General features: G+C 38.6%; 1 protein-coding gene across 5 annotated transcripts in view; it reads right to left on the bottom strand.

The window, feature by feature from the left end:
- Positions 1-25,497, bottom strand: part of LOC112573597 (dynein heavy chain 3, axonemal-like) — a 107,522-nt gene that overhangs the window by 76,158 nt on the left and 5,867 nt on the right. For 3 of the 5 annotated variants that reach the window (XM_025254109.1, XM_025254127.1, XM_025254117.1), the window contains exons 3-22: positions 22,670-22,862; positions 22,084-22,153; positions 20,898-21,036; positions 18,588-18,783; positions 18,323-18,398; positions 16,620-16,739; positions 16,244-16,369; positions 15,101-15,296; positions 13,249-13,431; positions 12,236-12,372; positions 11,751-11,856; positions 9,850-9,918; positions 9,355-9,533; positions 8,996-9,089; positions 6,124-6,214; positions 3,046-3,236; positions 2,237-2,254; positions 1,089-1,320; positions 709-920; positions 268-359 (exon numbers count right to left, since the gene is read on the bottom strand). In XM_025254109.1, coding sequence (XP_025109894.1) covers positions 268-359; positions 709-920; positions 1,089-1,320; positions 2,237-2,254; positions 3,046-3,236; positions 6,124-6,214; positions 8,996-9,089; positions 9,355-9,533; positions 9,850-9,918; positions 11,751-11,856; positions 12,236-12,372; positions 13,249-13,431; positions 15,101-15,296; positions 16,244-16,369; positions 16,620-16,739; positions 18,323-18,398; positions 18,588-18,783; positions 20,898-21,036; positions 22,084-22,153; positions 22,670-22,862 — 2,720 coding nt within the window. Of the gene's footprint in view, positions 1-267; positions 360-708; positions 921-1,088; positions 1,321-2,236; positions 2,255-3,045; positions 3,237-6,123; positions 6,215-8,995; positions 9,090-9,354; positions 9,534-9,849; positions 9,919-11,750; positions 11,857-12,235; positions 12,373-13,248; positions 13,432-15,100; positions 15,297-16,243; positions 16,370-16,619; positions 16,740-18,322; positions 18,399-18,587; positions 18,784-20,897; positions 21,037-22,083; positions 22,154-22,669; positions 22,863-25,497 lie in introns of those variants that run through there. The other 2 variants (XM_025254137.1, XM_025254146.1) reach the window with 2 other exon arrangements.

Raw genomic sequence — 25,497 nt, 5'->3', positions numbered from 1 at the left:
TTGGAAAACTCTCAGTTATTAATGATTTATCACACTAAATTGCCTTGTGTTTGTTATTGGGGGTGCACACTGGGGGATCAGAGTCAAAGTATCATTAGCAATTTAGTGCGTGTGTGTGTACGGTAAATGTCGGCGTTAGTTGGCAGATGTGTCGAAAGTGTGATCAGCCCGAGGCAATGGCAATCACAATCTCTGACCATCTTCGGGTGCTCATTCCCCAGAGTTCACAACACACATCAACTTGGAATATAAAATGAAACTGCTCACTGTGGAAGAAAGTTTGTTAAGTTGAATTCCAGCATGCTTTGCAATGAAGTATCTTCCTGAGGTGAAATGTCTTGCCCCATTATAGCACTCATCTGCAAAATCTCTTGACACTGCTGTAACGTCTCAAAGCCATTTTATATACTTTCCATAAAACATAAATAACATGACACATAATTCAACAAAAGGTAGTGGGTGATAGAATGTACAACATAATACATTGTATGTGACGGGATACAGATGTGGTTGAAGCCAGTGGTTCTCAAAGTATTTCAGCCAGCGGACCACTTTACTAAAGTAAAAAATAATCGAACCACCAAGGCCTAAAATCGCTCTGTACCATGCATTTCCAAATTTAAACTGCCACATTAGTTTGTAACAATTTAAAACTAAATGTACTTTTGTCACTGTAGTATAATAATATATATACATTTTACATCTTACCTGCACCCAGTGCCTGGGACGAATACCTGGATTGCAGATACAATGCAGTATGGGAAGGTTAAGTTTAAAAGCATCGATTTTTCTCAGCACACTTGTTGCAATGCGTTTTGGACCAAGCTGGTCAACGAAGGCTTTACATAGCTTGTAAACAGTGCGCCACATGTCTCCAACTTCCTGCTCTATTTTCTCAGAGTTCAGCTGATTAAATGGGCCTTTCCCATGTCATGCAACAAATTACACCAGGCTACATTAGGTAAGGATGACTTAAAAAAAAAACAACTAAATGCATACAAGATAGCTAACAATAGATTAAAACACCAATATGGTCAGCTTACAACAAAGTGGTTTACAACTATCACACACTCTCTGTATTAGCTTACCGTTCATCCAAAGTTCATTCTTTTTATAAAACTCCCATGCAGTGTTCCAGAGTTTTTCATGGGGTTCTTTGGAAGCAATTATTGCTGAAATCTGAGGAAAAAGTGTCTCCTCTCTTTCGAGCAGAACTTCCTCAGCATTAAGCCTTGTCAGCTCATCCTGAGCAGCTTCAATATCTTCCACAAGTTTCTTCAGAGACTGAGTATTCTCTTTCAATTCATCCACAGTAGGATACTGCAGAAATACAATTATTTTTTTCTTCGAGCTCAAATATCTTTATTCTAGACAGATTTATATACAAGCTGCTCTTCATCAAGCACTTTTGTTTCAGTAATAGACAACTAACATTTTAATATGAAACTAAATTACTATTTACCCTTTACTGAGAGATACCACAGACCTATATCTTTATACTGCTGCCTGCTTGCTGAGGTCAACTCTTAGCCTCTCATTAAGTTGTAGGCTGTCAGGTGTCGGAAAACCATTCAGCAGTTTAATATCCCTAACCATGATAAAATTCTTAAAGTCAACAACATCCTTGCAAATAAATTTACTTGTTACTTTTTTCTTTCTTAGTGAAAATCCTTGATACATTGTGTAACAGGGAAGATATGGATTGCTTTCCCGATCTCACCACAAGAACAAACACAACACTCTCATGGGTTCCAAGTCCTTTTACTTTAACACCAGTTGATAGTTCTGGCTAAGGTGCAACCTCCACATCACACACTTGCGCTCTTAATGAGTAAAAGCTCTCACCTCTGTGCTGTCCCCTCACGTTCTGTCCTCCTGTCCTCTTCCCCTGACCTTCGCACCCGAATTCCCTCCAAAACATCCCCGCACCTTTATCCTGTCACTAGTCAACCCCCTTCCGCTCTCCTGGGTCATGAGGTTGTCACCCGGCCAGATATTCTCACCACCATAAGCCTGTACCTATTCTTCTGTGCGTGTGCGTGCGTGTGTAGAAATACCATGTTCCATACTACTATAATTAGTGAAGATTTGGCATGTGATATGCCAAAAAAATGTAAACTATTACCAGCATGATATCCATGTTCACTATCAGGTAATGCCAGGTTTCAGTTTAAAAAATGATAACAAGCAATAAATTGTACTTCAAAGTCTATCAAAGGAATCCACAACTTCTTACCCTTTTTCCAGGTGCAAGCTGCAAAAAAGGAAATAAAAATGGGGAGAACTGACCAGGCCTCTAGGCTAAATGAATGTCTGAGGAGTAATACCTGTTTCATACTAACTGAACGTCAGCATATATCTTTAATAAGAACCTCTAAACTAAAGAATAATGATGACACAGGCTTTTCAAACAAAAATCATTTAAGAGAAAATTGTGTTTATGTGCCATTTTGAACTTTTAACTGAACATCTGCATACACATTTGATATGAGCCTGTGAGTACAAACTATCATAATTTGGGTGGGGGAGATTCTAGAGATGAGATTTATATAGTGACATGCATCCATGAAAAATCTTTGGCTCGTAACTCAGAGAGCGGTCGTAATCGGTAAGGTCTTAAAAAAAGAGGTTTTACAGTATCATTTATTTAAAGCTGAATGACTGTTAGATTTTAAGGACTACATACTCTGTCCAGGGATTTTTCTTTCATTTTTGTTTCTTTGTATATTGGTTTTCTGGATCTTGCTGGGCTTCAAGAGGGGAAGGAACTAGGAGAACGACAATGGTGTCTGCGTTCTTTTCATGTTGGAGTTTTGAACCTGATGGGGTGGGGTTCAAAGAGGAATTTCAAAAAAACGTGACTATAATGAGAGAATTTTATCTTGAAGGGATTAGTACAGACTTTAGCTTTGACAAGAAAGTATGGCCTTTCATTGCCATAAGTGTTGAGATAATCGGACCATTTCTCTCCCACAAATTTTAGTGTGTTGTTTTCATGTGACTAGCCCACTCCTGAAGGGAAAAAAACACAATGGTTACACTTACATCTTTTTTAAGGTATGATTTGACTTGAATTTCCATCACTTTCACCTTCTCTACAAATTCTAATAGTCGCTTCTGAAGGTCTTCCTCCAATATCTCTCGCTTTTTTGTAATCTGACTGCCTTGGGTCAGGAAAATATCCATAAGGACTCCATGCCACTTGAACATGGTGCAGTGCAATTTGAGATCAGATTCTACAAGGATATGAAGCAAATCACACTACTGTTAATAGCAACTTCCACGTGACTTTGTAATATTAGCAGACACCACAATTGCTAGAATACTTTTACCAAAGCATCTGACTAAAATAGTCTGTTTTGACATCTAGGACACCAATATAGCTATGGTCAATGCAGCTATGGCCACTTCTAGCTAGCAGTAGAAATGTATCTCATAGCAGACTGCTAAAATACAGGCAGTCCTCGACTTACGATGTTGTTCCGTTCCTACGTCGTGTCGTAAACCGATTTTCGCTGTAAGGCGGAACATATGTACATACTGCATGTAAATAACATACTGTAAGAACTTATCCTATCCTAACACAGTAATTATCAAAAAACACATATAAAATACGTTTAATTCTTCCACTGCGTAAACCAAACATGAAGTTCGCATTACCACATTTACGACACAAAACGACTTAGGTTGAAACAAGGCTTAATACAGTAAATGGGTGATGTGTCATAACCACGAAACATCGTAACTCGGGGCTGACGTAACCCAAGGACTGCCTATATTTCTAAGATTTTTTTTTAGAGACTGGAGGCAGTTTTGCTTTAACTGGATTGGTTTTATTAAAAATGAATAGGAATATATTTCTAATCTTAAATTTCATTACCACAATAAAAAAGTATACTATTGAATACTGTAGGAGGCATAACTGACAATAGGCATTTCTGTAAAGTAACTACTTTACAAAATGTTTGTTGATATAGGGAATTGTGGGGAGAAAACAGTACTTCTTATGCCAAGGGCAAAAACTAGCCCCACATCAACCCAGATGTCTAGTAAAACTTGTCCATATAATAATCCTAAAAATCCCCCCTGTTGGACCACCAACTTGCCAGGGCCAGGGGGCTTGTGTGTCTCAATGACCCATAGAATAATACCGACTGGAGCACTAGTTCCTGTAGTTCCTGGCAGGGAATACCAGGTCAGACAGATCAAACGGTAGAGATCAGATTAAGAGTCCTCCAGGTTACAGGGGGTTGGGCAATGGACTAACAATTCATTCCTGTAAAAAAAGATATAGTTATGGAAAGTAAAACTAGAGATAGCCCATCAAACGGTGACAGTGAAGAAGCAGACCAGGTAACTGGAGCTATGATGGCTGGGGACCCAACCACAAGTTCATTCCCAACCTGACAGCCGACCTGCTCTTACCTAAAAACTCATTACTATTAGTTGCTCGAATGTGAGAACACTGAACCAAGCAGGAAACTTAGCAAAGACCCTTCGAGAAATGCGTCTATACCAACTTGATCTTCTTTTGTGGTGTGGAAGGAATAATTACCAATACTGAAAAGGGTTTGCAATGATTATCCCAAACATAAAAACTCTGTATAGAAGGTAAGTCAATCAGCAAATGGCTTCTGTATACCGGGAACAATTTCAGATTCATCAAGCTCTCCATCCTGACTTCCTTTGTACCCACAGATGAGGCAGAGGAAAAGGACAATGAAAATTTCTACAACAGCTTATGGGTAGCAATGGAAAACATCTCTACCCATGATGTAATAATAGTGTGGAAATTTAAGAACTAGAGTAGGTAGCGAGAACAAAAGAGGAGAAAGAACCATGGGAAAGGAAGGTATAGGGTATAAAACTGACGTCAGCAGATTGTGTGATTTTTGCAAAGGAGCAATTTTTCAACATAGGAAGATTCACAAAGTGACTTGGAAGTCACCTGATGGCAGGACAGATAGTCAGATAGAACACATAATCATTAATGGCAAATGGAGGCCCACACTTCAAGATGTCAGAGTCAAAGTTGCGGCAGACATCGATAATGACCATATAACTTGCTCATTAGCAAACTTGCTCTAAAGCTCAAGTGAAGGTGGAAGAAAAAAAGACATCCATGCTCTGACAGCTCAGCATAAAGTTTCATGTCTAAATGAGAAGTTGTTGAATGTTCCCAGAACAAGGAAGTGAAAAGGAGTATGTGCTAGAAAAGATAAAAGAAAGTTTGTAGTAAAACCTAACTATAAGAACAGAACAAGATGCAGGAAGACAAGACATAAACAAGGTTTACAGGTTCACAAAAGTCTAACAGGAAGTGGAAGTGGCAGTCGGAACCTACCTTTAAAAACTAAAGATGGGAATATCATCACTGAAGAAAGTAGGAAAGCTGAGAGATGGAAACACTTCAAGCAGCTGCTAAATTGATCAAACCCTCCAGAAAGTGAAGAAGACCTGGACATACACCATGATTGAAGTAAAGGAAGCCATCCAACAACAACAAAATTGCAAAGTGCCAGGGCACGATGGAATTTGCTCTGAAATGTTAAAGTTGAAAGCAAAAGAAATATCAAAGCTGATTTGCAAGATCTTCTAGAAAATATGGGATAGTGAAGAACTCAAGATGAATGGATAAAAGGCATAATATTCCAACTGCCAAAGAAAGGTGACTTAGGAGACTGAAACAACAGGGTTATGCCTTGCCAGTTTTCATAAACAAGCAAAATCTTCAGTAGAAGCCTTCTGAAGCGGCTCATCACTATTCTTAATAAAATACCCAGGCAAGGACAAGCAGGCTTTAGAAAATGAAGGTCATGCAGAGATCAAATCTTCACCTTTAGATAGATTATAGAACAAAACACTCTTTGCTGTGTTCATAGCCTTTAAGAAAGCACAATATGGCAATGGTCAGTAGAGGGAGAACTGAAAAAGATAAACTGTCCTAGAATATCATGCTTCTGACAGACAAAAATGGAGGTCTCTAGTGGATGCCTTATGTATCGCCTTAGGTACAAAGAGGACTAAGCTAAGCTAATCCTAAAGAAAAGGTGGAAATGAAGTCCTACATTTTGCAGATAAAACATCATGGAACCAGAAATAAGATACATGATAACAAGTCACCTGGGAAGATTGCATAATCTAACAGGTACAAAAGTCTTTCAGCAGCCTCTTCAACTCCAGCCTTCAGTTGATACACAGTCTGGTCTTCACTCTAAAAATAATCAGAAATGTTTTGTCAAGTCAGCACATTCTCAATAACACATCTTAAATAAGTTTCAAAGAAATAATTTGACGGAGATATCATTGTGGTAGTGCTTAGGCACAATCCTGGATCTGTTTAACCAGAGGGGTAAAGGAAACAGCACTGAGGAAAAAAAGTTCTGCAGCCCACCACACATCTCAGCAGTCCTGTCTTTTGGGTGAATGGCCATAGCAAAACACATCAACCCATGGCAAGAATAAAAGTGACACTTTAGGTCATTGTCTTTTTCTTCATTTGGCTACACTCGCATGTCAGCATTCAAAACAAATGATGCAATCCTTAATCTCTCTTGGTCCCTCAGAGCTTTCTTTGAAGAAGTTTGGTTCTCAAAATCAGGTTTCAAAACCCATTGGCAGACTACAAAGCGCATGCTGGGGAACAGTTATTGCTTGTGCCAAACATCTGCAGATGAGCCAGGAAGACAGCAAGTCAACATGCAGACAAATTACTAAATCAATATAGCTAGCAGAATCTGTTATGGCAATCAACTTGTCAGTAAGGTGTATGGGCCAGGACTAATTAAAGTCTCGATGTAAGTATTGTACAGACTTGCAAATATTGAAAACTATGAAAGTTTTCTTAGTGGTAAAAACTGGCAGCAGGTAATAAGCAAACAAGTGCCACAATAAAAAAAAAATCTTAAGGCTGCAACTGAGTTGTCATGAAAAATTGTGGTCAAGTATGCGGTAGGATAATTCATAATCATTATAAAAATATTTTGGAGAAAGTTTTAATAAAGCTTTGAAATTACTGTGAGGAACATACATGACTCAACTGAATTATTGTTCTTCTTGCTATTATCTAAACTTGATACTGCATGAAACAAAACTATTTTTTATGAAATACAGTGATACCTCGGTTCTCGAACGCCTTGACTTTCGACCAAATCGGTATTCGACCAGGAAATTCGAGAAAATTTTGTCTTGGAATCCGAACAAATATTTGGAACTCGAACATCCGAACGTCCGAGTTGAGCCGAGTTGAGCCGAATGGCGTTCATTCGGCCCAGCGCGCCTTGCTTGCGTCATCAGTGTGAGTGCAGAGGAGAAAAAAACAGCAAACAATTGACAAATTCTTCCGTAAAGAAATCAGACAAGCAACTGCAGAGCAAGATTCTGATTCTCCTCAGCAAAAGATACAGAGAGCAGAAACACCCGAAGAGCAGTTACCCTCTGTTTTTATTGAAGAGGACTCCCCTTCAAAACAATAACCATCCCTCTTCCCTCCTCCCTCCACATTCATTCCCTCCTGCCATAAAGTTTGGTACAGGTACAGTAAATGAAACACAATTTACTGTACTGTACAGCACATTTTTTTTATTTTTTTGTTTTAATAAATACACTTTTATTTCTTATTTCTTGTTGAGACTCATGTTTTTCTACATATTATATACAAATTAGGCCAGTAAATAGGCATTTTCTGGGGCTTGGAACGAATTAATCCAGTTTCCATTATTTCCTATGGGTTTCATTGCTTCGGTTCTTGAACAATTTGGCTCTCGACCGTCCTCCCGGAACGAATTATGTTCGAGAACCGAGGTATCACTGTATCTTTATTTTCATGTAACATTACCACTATCTATAAAAGATATAAAATCCATTATAGCAGAACCTTGCTTATCACTAATCCCTTTCCTTTCGCAACTCCTTCTTAGACCCAAAACAGTTTGACAGATAACTTTTTCTATATTGATGATGTATTTATTTTACATCTACCTGTCCAATGTAGTGTAACACTCTAGTAGTGTACTAAGTTATGTCTTTGTTTTGTACAGGGTAGGGTCGAACAGCTCTCAGGACTTTTTGATTTTGGAAGTGAGAGTTAATTTCTTTCATAAAACAAAGATGGATGTACAACATGCAAGCATTCATGCAAACTGGAACGCTCACATAGGTATGTAAATTTATTTGATTTTTACACATATGTACCAACTCTAAATTATCCTACTCATGTCTAATACCTAGCACCTTATCCTCCTGTAAACTTTAATATGAGAGTCCAGCACCTCATTTACACATACAGAAGAGGAGAGGGATCTGAATAACGTACATGAGCTGCCATCCAGCAGGACCCAAGCACTTTGCAGCACAATAGCTCTTCTCCCATACTCAGGGTGGTCAGAGCTAGTCACCTTTCAGCAACCACGACTTTGAGGAGAGATATGCTTTCCCAAACAGGAGCTGTCACCTTACAGTAAGTCAGGCTCTGTGGAGGAAGAAGTAGGGGAAAAGGTTCGAGGAGAGTGGAAATCCTGTCACTTTGCAGCAACTGAGGTTATTGGTGCTGCACCAAGCAAGACAGGTCACCTTGCAACAACTGAGGTCTTAAAGGGAGCTTTCTACATTTCCACCAAGCAATATCTGTCACCTCACAACATTGATTTCTGCCTGCTATTTATACTCAGTTTTGGCCATTACGTCATATGCTACATGTGAAAAGGAAAAAGTACCGCTAGTACTAGAGCTGCTCTAACAGGTGCTCTCACTACCCTTGCAAATAGTATCGGTGGAGTGGAACATGTTCAATCTGAGATTCAAAACACCTTTGAAATAGAAAGCCTCCACATCACAGTTTATATACACCTCTGCCAGATTTTGTGATGAAAAGCAGATTGCAAAATAAAATGACCTTACTTAAAGGAATTTTGTTCTCAAACATTTCTTTCACTGATGTTGGCATAATTTTTATTGGGGTATTTCCAGCTAATGGGGTATTCATGGTTGTACTTACCTCTAGTAGAAACTTTTGCACTTTAACCAGATTTTCTGTGTCGCTTGGAAGGGAACTGAGAACTTCCTTAATCTTCTCGTATTCATTACAGATACTGGGAAGAAAGAATTCAAATCTAACATTGTGATAGAAATGACCAAAAGACAATATCACATGATCATGAACAACTTTTCTACCAGAAAGATATACATGATGATAGTGCTCTAGTGCTTTTAGTTTGTAGATTGGATATAGATAGCTTGCATCAGAAATCTTGCAACTTTCTCACCTCACTAGCGATCCCATTCCTTCACTGTCCTTTCTAGTCTCCCCTGGCTACTAAATCATACTTTGAAATATAAGCATGAATTGTTACATACCCTTGGTTAATTTTGTGATTTTCCTCAACCTCATAGTTGATAAGCCGCATCTCAAGTTTGTAAGCTCTCTCTACCAGCTCGTTATTGATGGGTTCTAGATACAGGCACACCATGTTCAACGGTGCTGTAATTCTCAGGAGCTTAATCTGATCTTTTATAGAAACTACAGCTCTAACTTTCTGAAACAGCAGGAATCAAAGAACATTTAATCATCATTTAGAAAAAAATAAAATCTTATGTCACTGTAAACTTATTTAATGGAGTAAAACAAGTTACCAACTTGATCCTTCAGTGCTTTACATGCAGATTTTGGGCATAATTTTTTTGTAACTTCATATCCAAGGTTTCATCCAGCACAAAATGGGCGGTTTATAAGTTGAGCATGAATAAGGAAGGTTTATATAAATAAAAAAATGTATTAACATCTGTTTATGCACACACCTGCATAAGCACATATGGACTTTCACAGACACAAATCTATAAAGCTGCCCTTACATGTGTAAAGAGTCGACGCATTTCATATGGAAGGTATGGCTCTCTTGACGCTGTTTTGAGATTCTCTTGCTATGCAAACAAACCAAAATTTCTCATTGATTCATTAGAATTTATTTTCCATGAATCATAGAATATCTCATTTAGAAACATGGGTAGCTCAATGGAAAAAAGCAAACAATTTAATAAAAATAATGAAGTACACTTTTAAAATGAAGAATCCTAGCAACCCACTGTTTGTGTTTAACATTATTTACTAACCACCACATTCAGTGTTCTCATTAATGCTGGCATGAATTATATCAGACACTTAATAATCATTCAGTTTCAACTGTTCTTGACAGAATGACCGTGACAACACAGCATTTCATGCTGACTGACAATTGTTGATTTTACATGCCTGATGTGATCATACACAGCCATATTAATCTCTACTACTTGTCTTTGTTAATTATGCTGCTGTGACTCCACAGAATATAATACACAAGTAGTATTCAGTGCATCATCTGAGATATATCCAGATTCCGTATCTGCTGCTAAGTCTGTGACAGCAATTAATTATTTTGCACTCGGAAAGAAAGTTTTTGTATGATGACCTAAAATAAAGCAGCAGAGGCAAGCAAAACAGCATGCACATTTAAAAAGCAATATCTTCAGGAAATGTAATTATAATTTAATAAAATGTTATTCTAAGGAGAATTGAATGTACATTAAGATTTTTATATCTAAAATTTATTGTCTCAAGGCAGAAAAGCATTCTTTCTTTGTAATGTTGATCATTGGCATTTAGCAGATCACTCTTACAGTTATTATTCATAATTAAAGATATTTCACTTTCTGTGATTTCTTTGGACTTTTTTTATTTTTTGGGACCACAAATTTTTGTTCATTTTTCTTTAGTTTGGTATACAAGTCTACTTTTGTAGTATATTTGCATTTGATCAGCAAGTTTTTGCAACACAACCTATAGAACAAAGAAGCAGATCGCCCAAAACTTCCAGTATAGAAAGAGTTGATATGGTGTAGCTCTCAATGTGTTTTCCTATTTTGTCTACGATCTGTTCTGGTTTTATTGTGGTAGAGGCTGGCTAAGATGCCAGCTGAAGGTCGATTGGTTGGTAGCACAGACAGGTAGTGCTGATCGGTGCGCTGGTTTGTTTGGGTCCCGGGGAACGTAGGGGGCCATGAGAGAAGGAAAGGGCGGCACCCCAACACACATGCACAACGCCTCCACCCCACCAGGTGGACACAGTAGCACAGCCAGAGCTGCTATCCTGTATGGCCGGGTACCCATGGCATATTACCTATGTAAAGTACAGCTTGTTTTTTGTTTTGACACTTTTTCATTACATTTTATATCTACTGGTATTAAATTAATGACTTATTTTGGTGCAAATGTCAACAGTGTAGTTGTTGACCAGATGTCCTAGGCTAAGCTGCTCATGTGGTCTATTGCAAAGTTTTATCCAAGACATTTTTCCATCAAGATACAGTCCTAGAAACCATATGAACATCCTTGTCCATTCTTTCATGGTACCCAGGATGAAAGTTACACAAACCCCAGAGGCATCTTTTTTAACCAAGGCTGTATAGCTTAAATCAGTGAATGTACTACTGTTAATACTGGACATGGTGTTAGTCTTGGAATAGGTGAAGTAACTCTGCCTGGGAAAATTTATCCTGAGAATTTCCAAAGTTGCAATGCAATTGGTTATGATGTTACTACAAGGGGTGGAGCATATTGCGGTTAATTATCAATCCTCCCCACATCTTAGTGAAACCATTAGCAGGTGAAAATTCTCTCCCATCAAACTAACCAATCAACCTCAAACCTAACAAAATCATTCCATTATTGTCTGAAGTTTTAAGATTAAACAGCAGGTCTAGCTACAATCAAGAATTACCTGTTTTTCCATATCATAAGTTTGAGGGTCCTTCAGAAATAAAGTTATGTCATCATCTGCTTTGCTGTTCAGTAGATCTGAATATTCGTCATAAGACCCGATGTATCTAAGAACAGTTGAAAAATCAAAACTAAAATATCTTTTCACATGCCATTTAAAAAAATAATACTTTTATTCTGTACCCTATTTTTCTGATAAAACAAAAAGTAATACTTGCATGGCAGTAACTTTAATGAGACAATTATTGTTCCGTAGTATTTGGTTTTAATGCTTTTGCTGCAAGCAAAAATGTTGGTTTATGACCAATCCTGTAACATGCAACTGCTCAAATATACAAATTCAAATAAAAGAAAAGGGAAACCTGCCTGATTAAAAAAAAAAACCCAAAATTAAGAATCATGACTGAAATAGTAAAAGATATATTTTTTAATTAAAAACAAAAACATTAAAAAAGAAAAGTGTGCTTTGTTGTCCCTCTCTCGTACTTCAAAGGCCCTAGTGTGTTGAGTCTGAAGATACTCAAAGCCTGCCCCACAAATTCTTTCACAAGATATTCCTCTGTGTTGACAGACCTTAGATACAATTTCTGTTCTTGAAGGTCTGGAAAGAGTTCTGACTCCACCTTAGCAAAACATGCACAAGTATAAATAAGAAATTGACTAGACACTTTAAAAAATGCTTGAAAAATGATAATTTATCAGGGCTTCTGCTAAGGCTAAATTCTTTGGGGTCCCAGGGACCCCTTCTTCAGATTTTTAAGGGGTCCCTGTTCTTCGCCCAACTTTGAATGGGACCGCACCGACGAAAATTGAAGGGGTCCTCTGAACTTTTAATGCATACTGTACGCAATTTTTTGCGTAAGCAGAAGCCCTGATTTATCATTAAACTCATAACAAGTGAAATGTATCCCACAGTTTTCATATTTGCTGCTGATGATTCTTTATTTAAAGGCTTTACCTGACATGAACCTTATAAGTTTTCAAAACCAAGCACAGTTTTCTTTCTCCCTTTATTCCTATTGGTCTGTATCAAAATCAATCTTTAAAGCACAGCCAAACACTTTTATTTAAAAGAAATCATTTAAAATTATAATCTGGTTCTGAACAGATTCTGAATCAGATATAGCATAGTTAATAATAAGCATGTGAATTATAGCACATAATTTTGCTCAAAAAGGAGCCCTTAAGACAAGTATGAGACATGGATAGAATATAAAGGAAAGAGAAACAACTATGCAAACAATAATAAAGCAAATGAAGAAGACACAAAGAGGTATCAGGGAACAAACAATAAGGATGGAGAGAGTCATAAATCTGCAGAGGAAGACAAGCAGGCATACTAGCCAATTGACTATAATCACTACTGACAGCACATATGTTGATATATACATAAACAATAGATATAGAGAACAAAAACTAGTTACCTTTTGAGTTTGGATGCTGTTGGTCTAACAGTTTCTCTAATATTTTGCTAACTGGTTTCAAAACTTAACACATACTCTGTAAATACCTTCTCCAGCATGGACAATTTCTAAGAAGCAGCGTATGATGAGTTCACATGCTTCATCGAAGGTGGGATCCATTACAATATTTGAGGACTCATCTACTTTCATTTTCATTATTATGAGAGATGTCTCAAGAAACCTGAATTCATCAAATTCTTCATCATAGTCATTTCCTGTCTGAAAATAAGCCAGAGGAGAGAGAAAAAATTAGGAACACTCTTGAAAGAAACAAAATATACCTAATCAAACTTAAATAAGTTACATCAATCAGCAACGACTATAAGAACTATTTTCTTGCTCTGAATGAGCCATGTGCATACTTGCCTGTGAGTGTGAAAGAAAAACATTAGTGTTAAAGGACTAATAGAGTGCAAAATTTTACCAAATGTATCTGAAGACTCCACTTCTATTCTCAAGATATATATGGTTACAGATATCCCAATGCATAAAAAGAGGTCATCAACACAGACATCAGGATAATGAAACACTTACATTGAACGCTTTAGCCAAAAGGCAAGCTAGGAACTCACATCATTCTATCACAATTTTGACCTCTTTCTCTGCATGGTGATGTTTTCAGGCATAAATATTGAGAATGGAAGAGGAGCAATCATCTAGATTTGGAGGAATGGTTTCCTGCTTTGAGTTTTACCCGATCACTCAATAAATTTGCACTCCACTGGTCCTCAACTTAGGAATCAGACATTTCCAAATAACTGCATGCTACTTATTTCTGTTTTTCCTGTTTTTTGGGGGATTTTTTTGATGCCACATCCATACAAAGGCCTCAGCATGTATTAATATGCATCTTTATACATGGATTTTAAAAAGAAAAAAATGTTAAAGAAGAAGCAGACTTAAGTACAAATTTGATGTGACATTAACCTGTGACATGCTGGATAAAGTCCATGACATTTTATAAAATATTTGCAGTATTCAGAAAGATTTGCAGAAACTGCCTGCAGAAATAAAACATAACTATAGGTAGACCCTTTACCAACACAGTGTTTGATTAGTTTGTACAGATTACGTTCAATTTTATGAGTACTCTATGCACCTAAAAAAAGGAACCTCTGCACAATATTTGTTTTATTTTCACATGGCATTGACTTATCAGCCACTGAGGTAGAAACTATTCTTTCTTATAAAGCCTCCATTACTAAAAAGTAAAACTTTTAAAAACCTTTACTATGAGGGTAACAGCAAGTTTCTCTGCAATATGGTATTGTAAATGTTTTATTTTACCATTCTACTATTTAAATCATTTGTCATGATTCTATATATGGTAGTATGGAACACTGTATATAAGTAGGATGGAAGATGGCATGCATACACATGCACACAGGACAGGTACAGGCTGGTGATGGGGGGTAATTACTGGTGACAACCCCATGACAGAAGGAGAGAGGGGCGGGTCGACTAGCGACAGGATATGTAGGTGTGCAGGTGTTTTGAGGGAAGTGGAGCATGAAGGTCGGGTGAAGAGGCCAGTGGTCAGAACGTGAGGAGACAGCGCAGAGGTGGGAGCACATTCCACCAAGAGCACAAGTGTGTTGTGTAGAGTTTTGCCATAGCCAGCACCATCGACTGGCGTTGGAGTAAAACGATCCAGAACCCACAAAAGTGTTGTGTTTTGTTGTTGTGGAAAGATTGGGGGAAGAGCACTGCACTTACCCTGTTACATATACATTATGAATCCACTGAGAAGTGTTCTAGGAGAATTTACAGTTCACTCCCATACCTACAAAGTACTTTCCTTTTTGCCAATATTTTACTTGTAGATTTACCAAACATCAAGTAGTTATGGCTAATGCAATCATCTACCAGACTGATACTGTCAACACACCTGATAAATACTTAAGAAAGCCACAAAGTCAGCCATAGTGTTAAACACCATGCCACGGAGCTGTTGAGACATTAGGCCTGCTACACAGGTAAAGAATTTTTCCACCATCTCTGTAGAATCTTTCTCTCTTGGAGGCACCAGATGCGCCCAGGTCTCTTGGTAGTCAATGAAAAGTTTTGCACAGGATGGAACCCAACTGAATTACACATAAAAAATGAAGCTAACAAAAAGAAAGAAATCTAGATAATGACTTAGGAACATTAAAGTGAAATGTAGTAAAAATAAACACAGTAACTTAATATTCTTTTACTAAGAAGGTATGTTTCTAAACAAGTAACACTGGTATGACCCAAATACAGTTGTACTAATTATCTGTTGAATGAGCTTTTTGAAAGTCCAGGCCTCATATGAGGAAGCCCTGATCAGACTATTGTCATGATAGCATGTGACAATTTGGATGCAGGGTCCTCCTACACCTGGCTATTGTACAATATGACGCTGCAACAGTGGCCCCTGCATCAGAATTTTCAAGCGCTATCATGAGGATAGTCCAAGGGTTTCCTGCCTAATAGGCCAGATCTAAAGTTAGAAATCTTGAAGGACCAATTGGTGTAGACTTGCTCTAGCTTGGACTAAAGGCCCTTCTTAATCTGGCAAATGTCTGAAACTTACAAGGCAAACACATGGGACACTGGAACTTTGGTCAACATGCTAGGTTTGAACTTGTCAATAATTTGCCAATACAATGGGACTTTAGGACACTTCAGAAGTTTGCTATGACTTTTGTCTTTACAAATCTGGTATTTGTATGGTTTGCCACCTTATTTACAGTTGAAGGATGTTTTATTTTTTTATAGGGTTTAGACTTTTACTTTATTTATTAAGTTATTCTACCTTATATTAGGTTATAGTTCTGGTTATGGCTAAGTGAAGAAACCCTTTTTTTTCTATGATTTAGCATGTTTCAAAGATATTTTAAATTTATTATATGGTTATACTAGGTCACTTGACGTACTGTATCTATATACTTTAACTTACAGGAATGTAGAAATGCAGTGAATAATACCAAAAATCATCAATACTGGGGTTACGAAAAGTACATGATCTACTGGTAACAACTACCAGGGTTTAGCACCAACTCACTTATTTTGCAAGCATTTGTGAGCTTCCCTGCAACATTCTTTGACAATATTCTCAAGGTCAGAGGGAAGCACTGGGAAATTAGCTGTTTTCAACTTGCTTATATCCAAAAATCTCAAGTGGCCATATCTGCAATTTTAAATACAGGAGCACAAAGATCCATGGGAATAACTCAAGCATCTTAAAACTGAAAGTTATTTAAGGTTGAAGATGTTATATAATGTTAATGGCAGAAGCTGGTGATACAGTTACAGAAAGATAATGAAGAACTGAACTGCATTTACACCATAGGGAAAATCTATGACAAATCCATACAACTATATGCCAGTCTGTGAAGAGTTACTAAGCCACTCACGGTGAAACCTAGACAGTAACTTACTCATCAACCCAAAGTTTCTGCAACTTCAGCATCATAGGATTAGTAGTAAACAGGTTTTGCTCAATAATGTTTTTTGCTTCCTGGTAACTTTCATGCCATGGTACAGGAGAACGAATCACTCTATTGATAGGAAAAACAACAGATATATTATTTGCAAATTAGAAAATGAATAAGTCATAATAATACTATGTGTGAGAGAGAGAAAGAATAGCTAGGCTCAATGTTAGTTGAAGACATTAACTTCTGTGTACAAAAACTTGCTGACTAGGATCAGCATAAGGGGTGGTGAGTATAACACTTAAAAGGACAATGTAGACTGAACTCCACCAACTACTGTCAAGCATCAAATTTCCAGTGTATGCAGTCTACTGTGTTGGTATTGAGAAGCCAACAGCTGAATACAGCTATTAGCTGCAGACTGCCAAGTGGAGTTCAGTCACTCACAAGCAAGTGGGTGAACAGAACTACAGTTTGCTGCCACTCAGTGTGCTGTCAGCCAGCATGCTAAAAATAAGGATTAGAAGTTAAAAACATGGACTAAAGAAGAGGTTAGTGTGACTTCTTTAACTGTAAATACTGTCATCTCAGCTGATGTATATGGAAATGCCATAGTAGAGTCACAAATAATCATTTAACAGGCTCTGTTTGTCTCGCAGACATCAAGAGCAACAATCATATCCAATGTGCAATAAAGCCACGAATAATCCTTTAACAGGCTCACTTTGATTGTCTCATATATTTTAAGAGCAATTATATCCAATGGGCACTAGGATCCTATATTAAAGCCACTGATACAGGTAAATGTTGTATCCCCTCCCATAGTCAAGGTGCCTGGAGAGGTATCCAATGTGTTATGATCTCTTTCAGTACCTTTTTCTTCTGGTAAAATATCAAAATATAAACAATCTGAATTTTTACTAGAAGTGTAATGAATTATCTAACCAATTAATGCTGCAAAGACCGTATAAAATTTCAGAAGTGTTTATGTAACCTAAGTTTCCTGCCAAATACTACACAACTGTTTGCACTTCTTCAGCTGAAAGATGCTATTTGTGATGAACTTGCTGCTAGTTGCAGTCTTCAGTATTTTTAGTCTGCTCAATACACACATTTGAAACTTAGTCCAGGCCCACATGTTACACCAGCAGGTGTGCACACTGAAACAGTCAAGGGTGGCAACATGGATTTAGCAGGATAGCTGGCTGGTTAGGCAGGAAAGTGCTTCCACCTACAGGTGATTTTACACTATAGGGAGAGATGGGGGAGGAAACTGGAGAAAACCTCCAATGGCCAGCCCTGTGAATAGGTGTCAAATGCAGAGTGACCCAAGATGAGATCTTAGCCCAAAGCCTCTCTCTGCAGTAGTGATAAGCGTTTTAACCATTACACTACCGAACACCCCTAAAAACTCAAAGCACCATTTCCATTGTTTTTATATTTGTGTGCTGGTCTGCTAGGAGGAAATCACTCCTGTTATTGTCATGGCAGGGATATAGCCCCTACTGAGTGATACTAACTCTACAGTACTGCACCAACTGTCCACTATAATGCTACATTTCTGAGACTCGGCAAGGTGTTCCAAATATGACTATCAATAAGATACATTTAGGTATTCTTATAATGAGTTTTTTCAATTAATTAAAAAAATATTGCAAGTGCCCTCAATTAGCTCAAAACTTATTAAAACTACCAAGGTAACTTACCGATGAGGGTATGGCTGAGGAACCCGACAGATGAATAACCGCTTTCTCTCCTCAGGATCATTCAAAATGAAATCAACTGCACATGGCACAATGTTACCCTTACTGGTTATAAAGTTTATGGTCTCCTTAAATCTACATTCTCCATTGCATAAGGTCACAAAGACCAACAGACACTAGCTAGTTAGTGAAAATACTGAGCTATTCAACATTATTCAAAATTTCCTTGAATGTTTTCAACAAAAATTTTTTTTAAAATCAGACTCACCAATTGCTTTACACATTGCACTATTGTAAGCCTCATCAATCTCTTGGAATAAGCTTACTCTCGAGCTTATAAACTCCTGATCTTCATTCAGAAGGAATTTTTCAGGAACTAGCTTTTGGATTCTGTGTAGCTGTTCCTGAGATTGAGGTTCTAACATAGGCTTGGGTACACCTTTACTGATGTAGTAGTAGTATCGCTTTAAAGATAAACAATGCACAAAAATGAAGGCGTGTGTACACACAAGCAGCACAAACACATACACATAGGTGCATACTCTCTCGCCCTTAAACATCAAGCAGCACATCAGTCACTAACCCATGTGTATAATTATTAAAGAATACTTCAATACTTTATATATGTGTGTGTGCAAGCACGTGCATGCTCTCTTCATCAAAATAGAGAGAACTGATAATAGATTGCATCTTCCAAATGAGCTTATGTTTACAGCCCAAACCTACTTTTTCTTCCAGTCAAGCCATAATTCAATGCAAAGAGATTAGAAACTGTCTACAATCCCAATGTTAAAAGGCAAATATTTAGCAATAATAAAAGGAGAAACGTTTTCTTCATCGACTCTCCACAATTTTCCTCAACAGGCTGAACCCAAACATTCCTTGATTTCCATGAAAAGTTTTTTTGTAAGAAACTACTATAAGCAATGGGACAATTTATATCTTGCTCTCTCTATATATATATATGTATTGTGTCTGCATGCACACATGTAGGAGCTATGTCAGTAAGTCAGTCAGTTGTTTCTTGACAGGCACCTGTTACTGCACATAGACATGGCAGCTGACAAGACCCACTCTTCCCTATTTTGGGTGATAGTGAGCAGGTTCTGTACAGGACAGCCAGTCCAGTTTTTGACGCTTGTAAGCCATTTCATTGTCTGGTCACAATGGCATCGACTATCCTCCAAGTGCGTTGAAGGATAGTCTTCGAAAAAGTGTCATGCCGGATCACATGACCAAAGAAGAACAGCTTATGTCGCTTGACTGTTGAAAGTAGAGGTTCCATGTGTCCTAAAAGTGTGGCCATCTTGTTTTGTACAAAGTCGATGGTTCTATATTCTCTGTATGAGATCCAGTGGCGGCCCGGTGGCGCAACGGCTAGCGCTGTTAGCGCCTGTCACCAATACAGTGAAGGTTGGCTGCCCTGAGTTCATTTCTCGTCTCGGGCATGCTGTTCTTTCTCTGCACGTGGCATCTGTTTACAGGGCTGGCTGCCCTCCGCCAAGGACGGTCCCAAGCCCGGCTGAAAAAGGAGGAGGGTTGGGCGTGGGGCCAGCACCCCCACCCCGTAAAAACAAATCCTTGCTACTAAAACATCGACAACAGGTAAGACTGTAGTCGATGGCCTATGCCCCAGGAGGGGCGAAGGGCCTAAAAAAAAAAAAAAAAGATCCAGTGCAACCTTCTCAGGCACTTCCTCTGAAATGCCTGGATTCTCCTTTTCATTTCAGCAAGCAGAGTCCACCTGTGTCACACCTATACAACGAATTAATAAAGATTGTACTCAGTGAACCTGATCTTATGGCTATGCCAGATCCTATCAAGCTTAGCCATTGCCTCTATTGATGTGGCGATCCTGATGCGGACATCTGGTGTGGAGTTGCCATCCTTGGAGAGGGTGGCTCCCAAGTACTAGAAGCTGCTTACCTCTTCCAGCTGTACCCCATTCAAGATCTCTGGTTTGCTGTTGCTACTGATCATGACATTGCTCTTGTCAGTGCTGGTCTCCATTCCATATAAATTTAAACTGTTAGTCTGTTGATAAGGTCTTGCAGTTCCTTGTTAGTGCCTGCTAACAGATCTCTGTCATCTGCAAAAGCACAGGTTGCAGATCGGCCTTCCACCAATCGAAATGGAAGTATGATGGTTGTGGAGGGACCTGAGCATAATGCTCTGCACGGAGCTATGATCAACCATCAGTCCATCTATGAAAAAGATAAAGGTCGTCTCTCAACCTTTTCAGGTTGTTTGAGGGTGAGGTGTTAGAGACAATACTTTTCTCAGGGCTAGCTATGCATGAGGGTGGTGCCTATCTCCTCTCCCTCCTTGCCTTGCTTTCCCCAACCCTCTATGGAGTCAGGTATCCATTCCCACCAGTTAGGTTGAATGGGATCAAACTAGCAAACCACTTGTTTTGGATGCCAGTGCTCTAACCACCTGGTTATCTGCTTCCCCTAGTCCATCCATGATCTATAGTGATAAAGATTTTTTTAAAAAACCAGAGAAAGCATTAAGTTACAATTGAAATTTCTTGGTGTTCCAAAGTCTCTTTCAAGTTCCTCATTAAACAGATGCTTACCTCAACATCCCTCTCTGAAGGAAGGCCATGTCGCTGAATTTCTTCCGCTTCAATGTCTAGCATTATGTTTATTTGTTCAGATGGAGTCATAGGTCTGCTAGGAGGTACCATTCTCTCTGGCACTTCATACTGCTGATGGCTAGGTTATTATCATGAAAAGATTTAAAACAAAACTAAAATGTTTTTATCTTCACAACATTAACAGATTTGTAGTATATGCTCCATAAAAAAATTTAAACAGAAAATTAAAAAAAAATCTGTTTATGAGAAATTGAGGAATAGCCCTTAAAAGTATTGTGTTTGAACAAAATCATCACCATCATTTTTGTTATCGTCATTATTATAATGACTGCTGCTACATGTTTAAAGGAGTCGTCAGAATCCACAGCTGATTCCACACACAAACACTGCTTCAGCTTCTTTCTGTTGTGTTCCAGGGTCATGGTCATCAGACTTGAAGAAAGAGGTTTTTCCCATGTTTTCTTTGGTGACTGATTCAGCAAATAACTATGCAGTACTATAGAAAATCATAATTATTTTACTGTGCACAAAAGTCAATCTCTTCTAGGTTTGAAAATAGACTGTAACCCTAGTGACTCCCTTTGGCATTCAAATTAGACTTTGTCAGCAATATAATTTTTGCTACTGCTTAACTGATTAACTTGTTACTGACTGGAAATACTAGCTCCTTAACATTGTGATGTGCATTTTCCACAAATATGTATCTGATCACATGTGAATGGGATAGGAGATGTATATTTCCAAAGCCGACTGGAGAAGGAAAACTATATATTTGCTTTGATCCCAGTCAGCGTAAAGACCCTAAAGTCACGGGTATCAGCAACTGGACTGATGACAGGAAAACTGAGATTTAGCCTGGTAGAATAAAGCAATGTAGGCTAAAAGACTTCTAGAATTCATCAAAATGTGGAGGGCACAATTCCAATTTCTGGTGAGTTACACAGTACATAATTGATATTATCAACTAAACTTAAAGGGCACATAGTTAATTTTTTTATCTCAACAGCAAACTATTATTTGAAGTGAGCAAGCATAATCATTGTGCACCATGCAGTTTACAACCAAGCTCAAGGCCAGCTTTTGTGCCTCAGATGGTGATTAAGCTAAAAGAATAACTGATGTGTAGTGACAGATGATGAAGTATTTGAATCATGTACAAACTCACCCATAAAACTGAACTCCTGTTTTTTTCTTTTTGTGGGTTTGTGGCACTTGTGGATTCATCAACTGTTCAACTTTTTCAAGAAAAGACAAGCCATTTACATGAGCAGATTGGAACAGAAACAATAAATCTGTACTGTACACTTTAACATAAAAACACATCTCCCTAAGAATTGAAATTTGTTTAAGGAAACTGCTCTCTGGTAAGACAATAAAACCAGCAATCTACAACCTGTCAATGAACTTCCTTTTACACCTGTTGATTTTGGTGAGTTTTCTCTCATCAATCCCACATTTACATTTGTAAAAAATGTGGATCATTTTACTTCAACTTCATGACTTTAGGTAGTAAAGTTTACACAGTTAATCAGGACTTTCATTATACACTCGCTATGCTCTATCTACGAAAGACTGCTTGTTCCCTGGCACCCAATATTCTTAATCTTCTCTCAAATTCTCTAAAAACTATCACTTTCCCACTGACCTGCTGACCTCCTCCCCTTAGAAAGTTTGCCACCATCATGCAGATTTTTTTAAAAGATGTAATTCTCTATAATTTTATTAGGAAAGCAAGCAGGCATAAGTAATACCTTTCCGTTTTTCTACTTTTTCAATCCTCCTCTTTTGAATTTCTGCCATGCTAATGTCACAGCATTTTAAGGAATAGGTATTTCCTATTCTGTCTGAAGGTTTTCGAGCATGCCATTTCTCTTTATAAGGAGATGCATTTGTGTAAGGAGCCTGTTGCATCAGAGGTGGGTGAATGCTGGTTCTAAAAACTACCTGCAAGACAAAAGAAAAGCAATACAAAAGATATTTTAAAAGTAGGATTTCAATACCTCTACCACAGCCGAAATAGTCATTATGTGTTACAACTAATTTTGGACAATGCACTGAGACACAGGTTTTCTAATTTGCTGGGAACACTTGACACTTAACTGGAGGCTGCACAGCCTACAGTGGTTAGTGTGCTAGACTGTGGTGTACAAGGTCACTGATTTAAGGCCTTTCTTGAATCCCTGGCAGGAAAACTCCCTCTATCCACAAGCTGCTTTGCATTTTCTCTAAGGTAGTAGGTTTACCACACCTATTTTATAGTAGCAACCTCTCTATTTTTGTCCTCAGTATGCCTCTACTTCATAACTAGTGAAAGAAACATTATCACTTCAGATTTCACTACTTTGCCCCTGAAGTTGACTTAAAAGTGCCTTCACTTCCTAACTACTGCCCCTGGTGAATAGTTCTCTTGAATTCAAAGTAGGTCACCAGTTCAGAAGATGCTTTATACATTCTGACCAGAAAACTTATCCTTCACATCAGTACAGGTGGAAAGAAAGGGTTGGACTCTGTCTTTTACATGACATGCCCTAGATATGATGGGAATCTGTTACCATTAAACATTTGATAATTAAACGTAGATAGATCCATAATCAACTGACAGCAAAAAGTGCAAATCAACACATGGCGTGCAACTTTAACTTTTTAGTTTAGTTAGTTTATTCCTTGTTACTCCTCGAGGAGCATAGGGCTACAATAATACTTTGCCAGCGGACCAGGTTTTGGGCAGCCCCCTTCAGTTGGGCCCATGTGGTTCCGACGTCTTTTACCTTCCTCTCCACCATTCTTTTCCGAGTCTACTTTGGTCTCCCAACTCTCCTCTTCTCCTGAGGGTTCCAGCCAAGTGCCTGCTTCGCAATGGTGTCAGCTGGTTTGCGTAGGATGTGTCCTATCCAGCCCCATTTGCGCTTTTTGAGGTCTTTGCTGTTGCCATTCTGGTTGTTTCTTTTCCACAGGCTGCTGTTGGAGATCTTTTCAGGCCATCTTATTCCCAGAATATGGCATAGACATTGGTTGGTAAAAGTCTGGAGTTTGTTGTTGATTGTGTTTCTCACTCTCCAGGTTTCAGAAGCATACAATAGGACTGCTTTCACAATGGTGTTGAAGATGCGGGTCTTAGTGCGGAAGGATAATACTCAGGAGTTCCAGATGGGGCGTAGGATGTTGAAAGCATGCCTGGCCTTGTTGATGTGACTTTTGATGTCATCGTCCGCTCCACCATGCTTGTTAACAATGCTTCCCAGATACGTGAAGCGGCCTGTTTCCAGGATGTTCTCTCCTTGAAGTTGGATTGGGAGTACCTGCATGTTGTTGATTCTCATCACTTCGGTCTCCTTTCTGTTGACCTTTAGCCAGTCTTCTCTGCTTCCTCTGCTAGCTTACTTGGTTTGGTTTATGCATGTTGCTTCTGATGAGACAGGAGACAAATGTCATCTGCAAAGTCCAGGTCCTCTAGCTGTTTGGTGAAGGTCCACTGGATACCAGTGTTGTTGTCTTGGGCATAAATTTAACTCTTTATATACAATTAACAGTTGTTAACAGATGGCTCAGCCTAGACACAGAGTGTAATACACATACAGTCATACTAATAATAATAATAATCGCACTTCTATAGTTGATGATGATGATGATGATGTAGTTTTGTAACGCGCTAGTATCCGTATCACAGAGATACGCTCAATGCGCGGGGAACCCAGCAGCCACCAAACTGCAGGGCAAATGAACAACTTCAAATAATTTTAAACAAGTGAGTCTTAAGATTTTTCAGAAAAGATGCAATACTATCAGACTCCTTAGTCGAGAAGGAAAGCGAGTTCCACAAAAGCGGGGCTACATTAGAGAAGGATCTGAAACCCACAGTCTTCTTGTTGGTATTCCCTGACTGAACACTCGGTCGTCGAAGTCTGAATTGGGCTGCTGAACAAAGGTTCCGCCGAGGTTGGTGACGGTGAATGAGTTCTTGGAGATATGCAGGCGCAAGGTCGTGAAGACAGCCATATGTCAAAGTTAACAATTTGTGGACAATTCTTTTCTCCACAGGAAGCCAATGTAGGTCACGTAGTACAGGAGTAATGTGATCAGATTTCTTCTTGCGTGCAACTATTCTAGCAGCCATATTTTGCACTTGCTGAAGCCTCGACAACTCACTCTTAGAAATTCCCCAGAGGCAGCTATTGGCATAGTCTAATCTAGAACAGATGAGGGACACAGCAACTGCATTTGCAGTCTTCCTATCGAGAATGGGTCGGAGTCGTCCAAGTGTGCGGATGTGGAAATAACATGCCTTGACTACAGAACTGACATGATCAGACATAGTAAGAAGATTATCGACATAGAGGCCAAGGTTCCGTACGGAGCTGGAGAGGGGGACTCTAGCATGACCCACTTTGATGGAGTCTAGAGAGACTTTGCGAAGGCTAAACTTGGAACCACATAGCATCGCCTCTGTCTTCTCATCATTAAGATTGAGTTTATTCCGTAGCATCCATGACTTGACCTCTAAACAACACTCCTCTATGGCACAGACTGCCTCACGCACCGACTCACTGTCTGTACTGAATGAACAATAGAGTTCAGTGTC

The sequence above is a fragment of the Pomacea canaliculata genome, linkage group LG1, assembly GCF_003073045.1.
Source record: "Pomacea canaliculata isolate SZHN2017 linkage group LG1, ASM307304v1, whole genome shotgun sequence".
NCBI lineage: Eukaryota > Metazoa > Mollusca > Gastropoda > Architaenioglossa > Ampullariidae > Pomacea > Pomacea canaliculata.
This window is presented reverse-complemented; position numbering and strand designations above follow the sequence as displayed.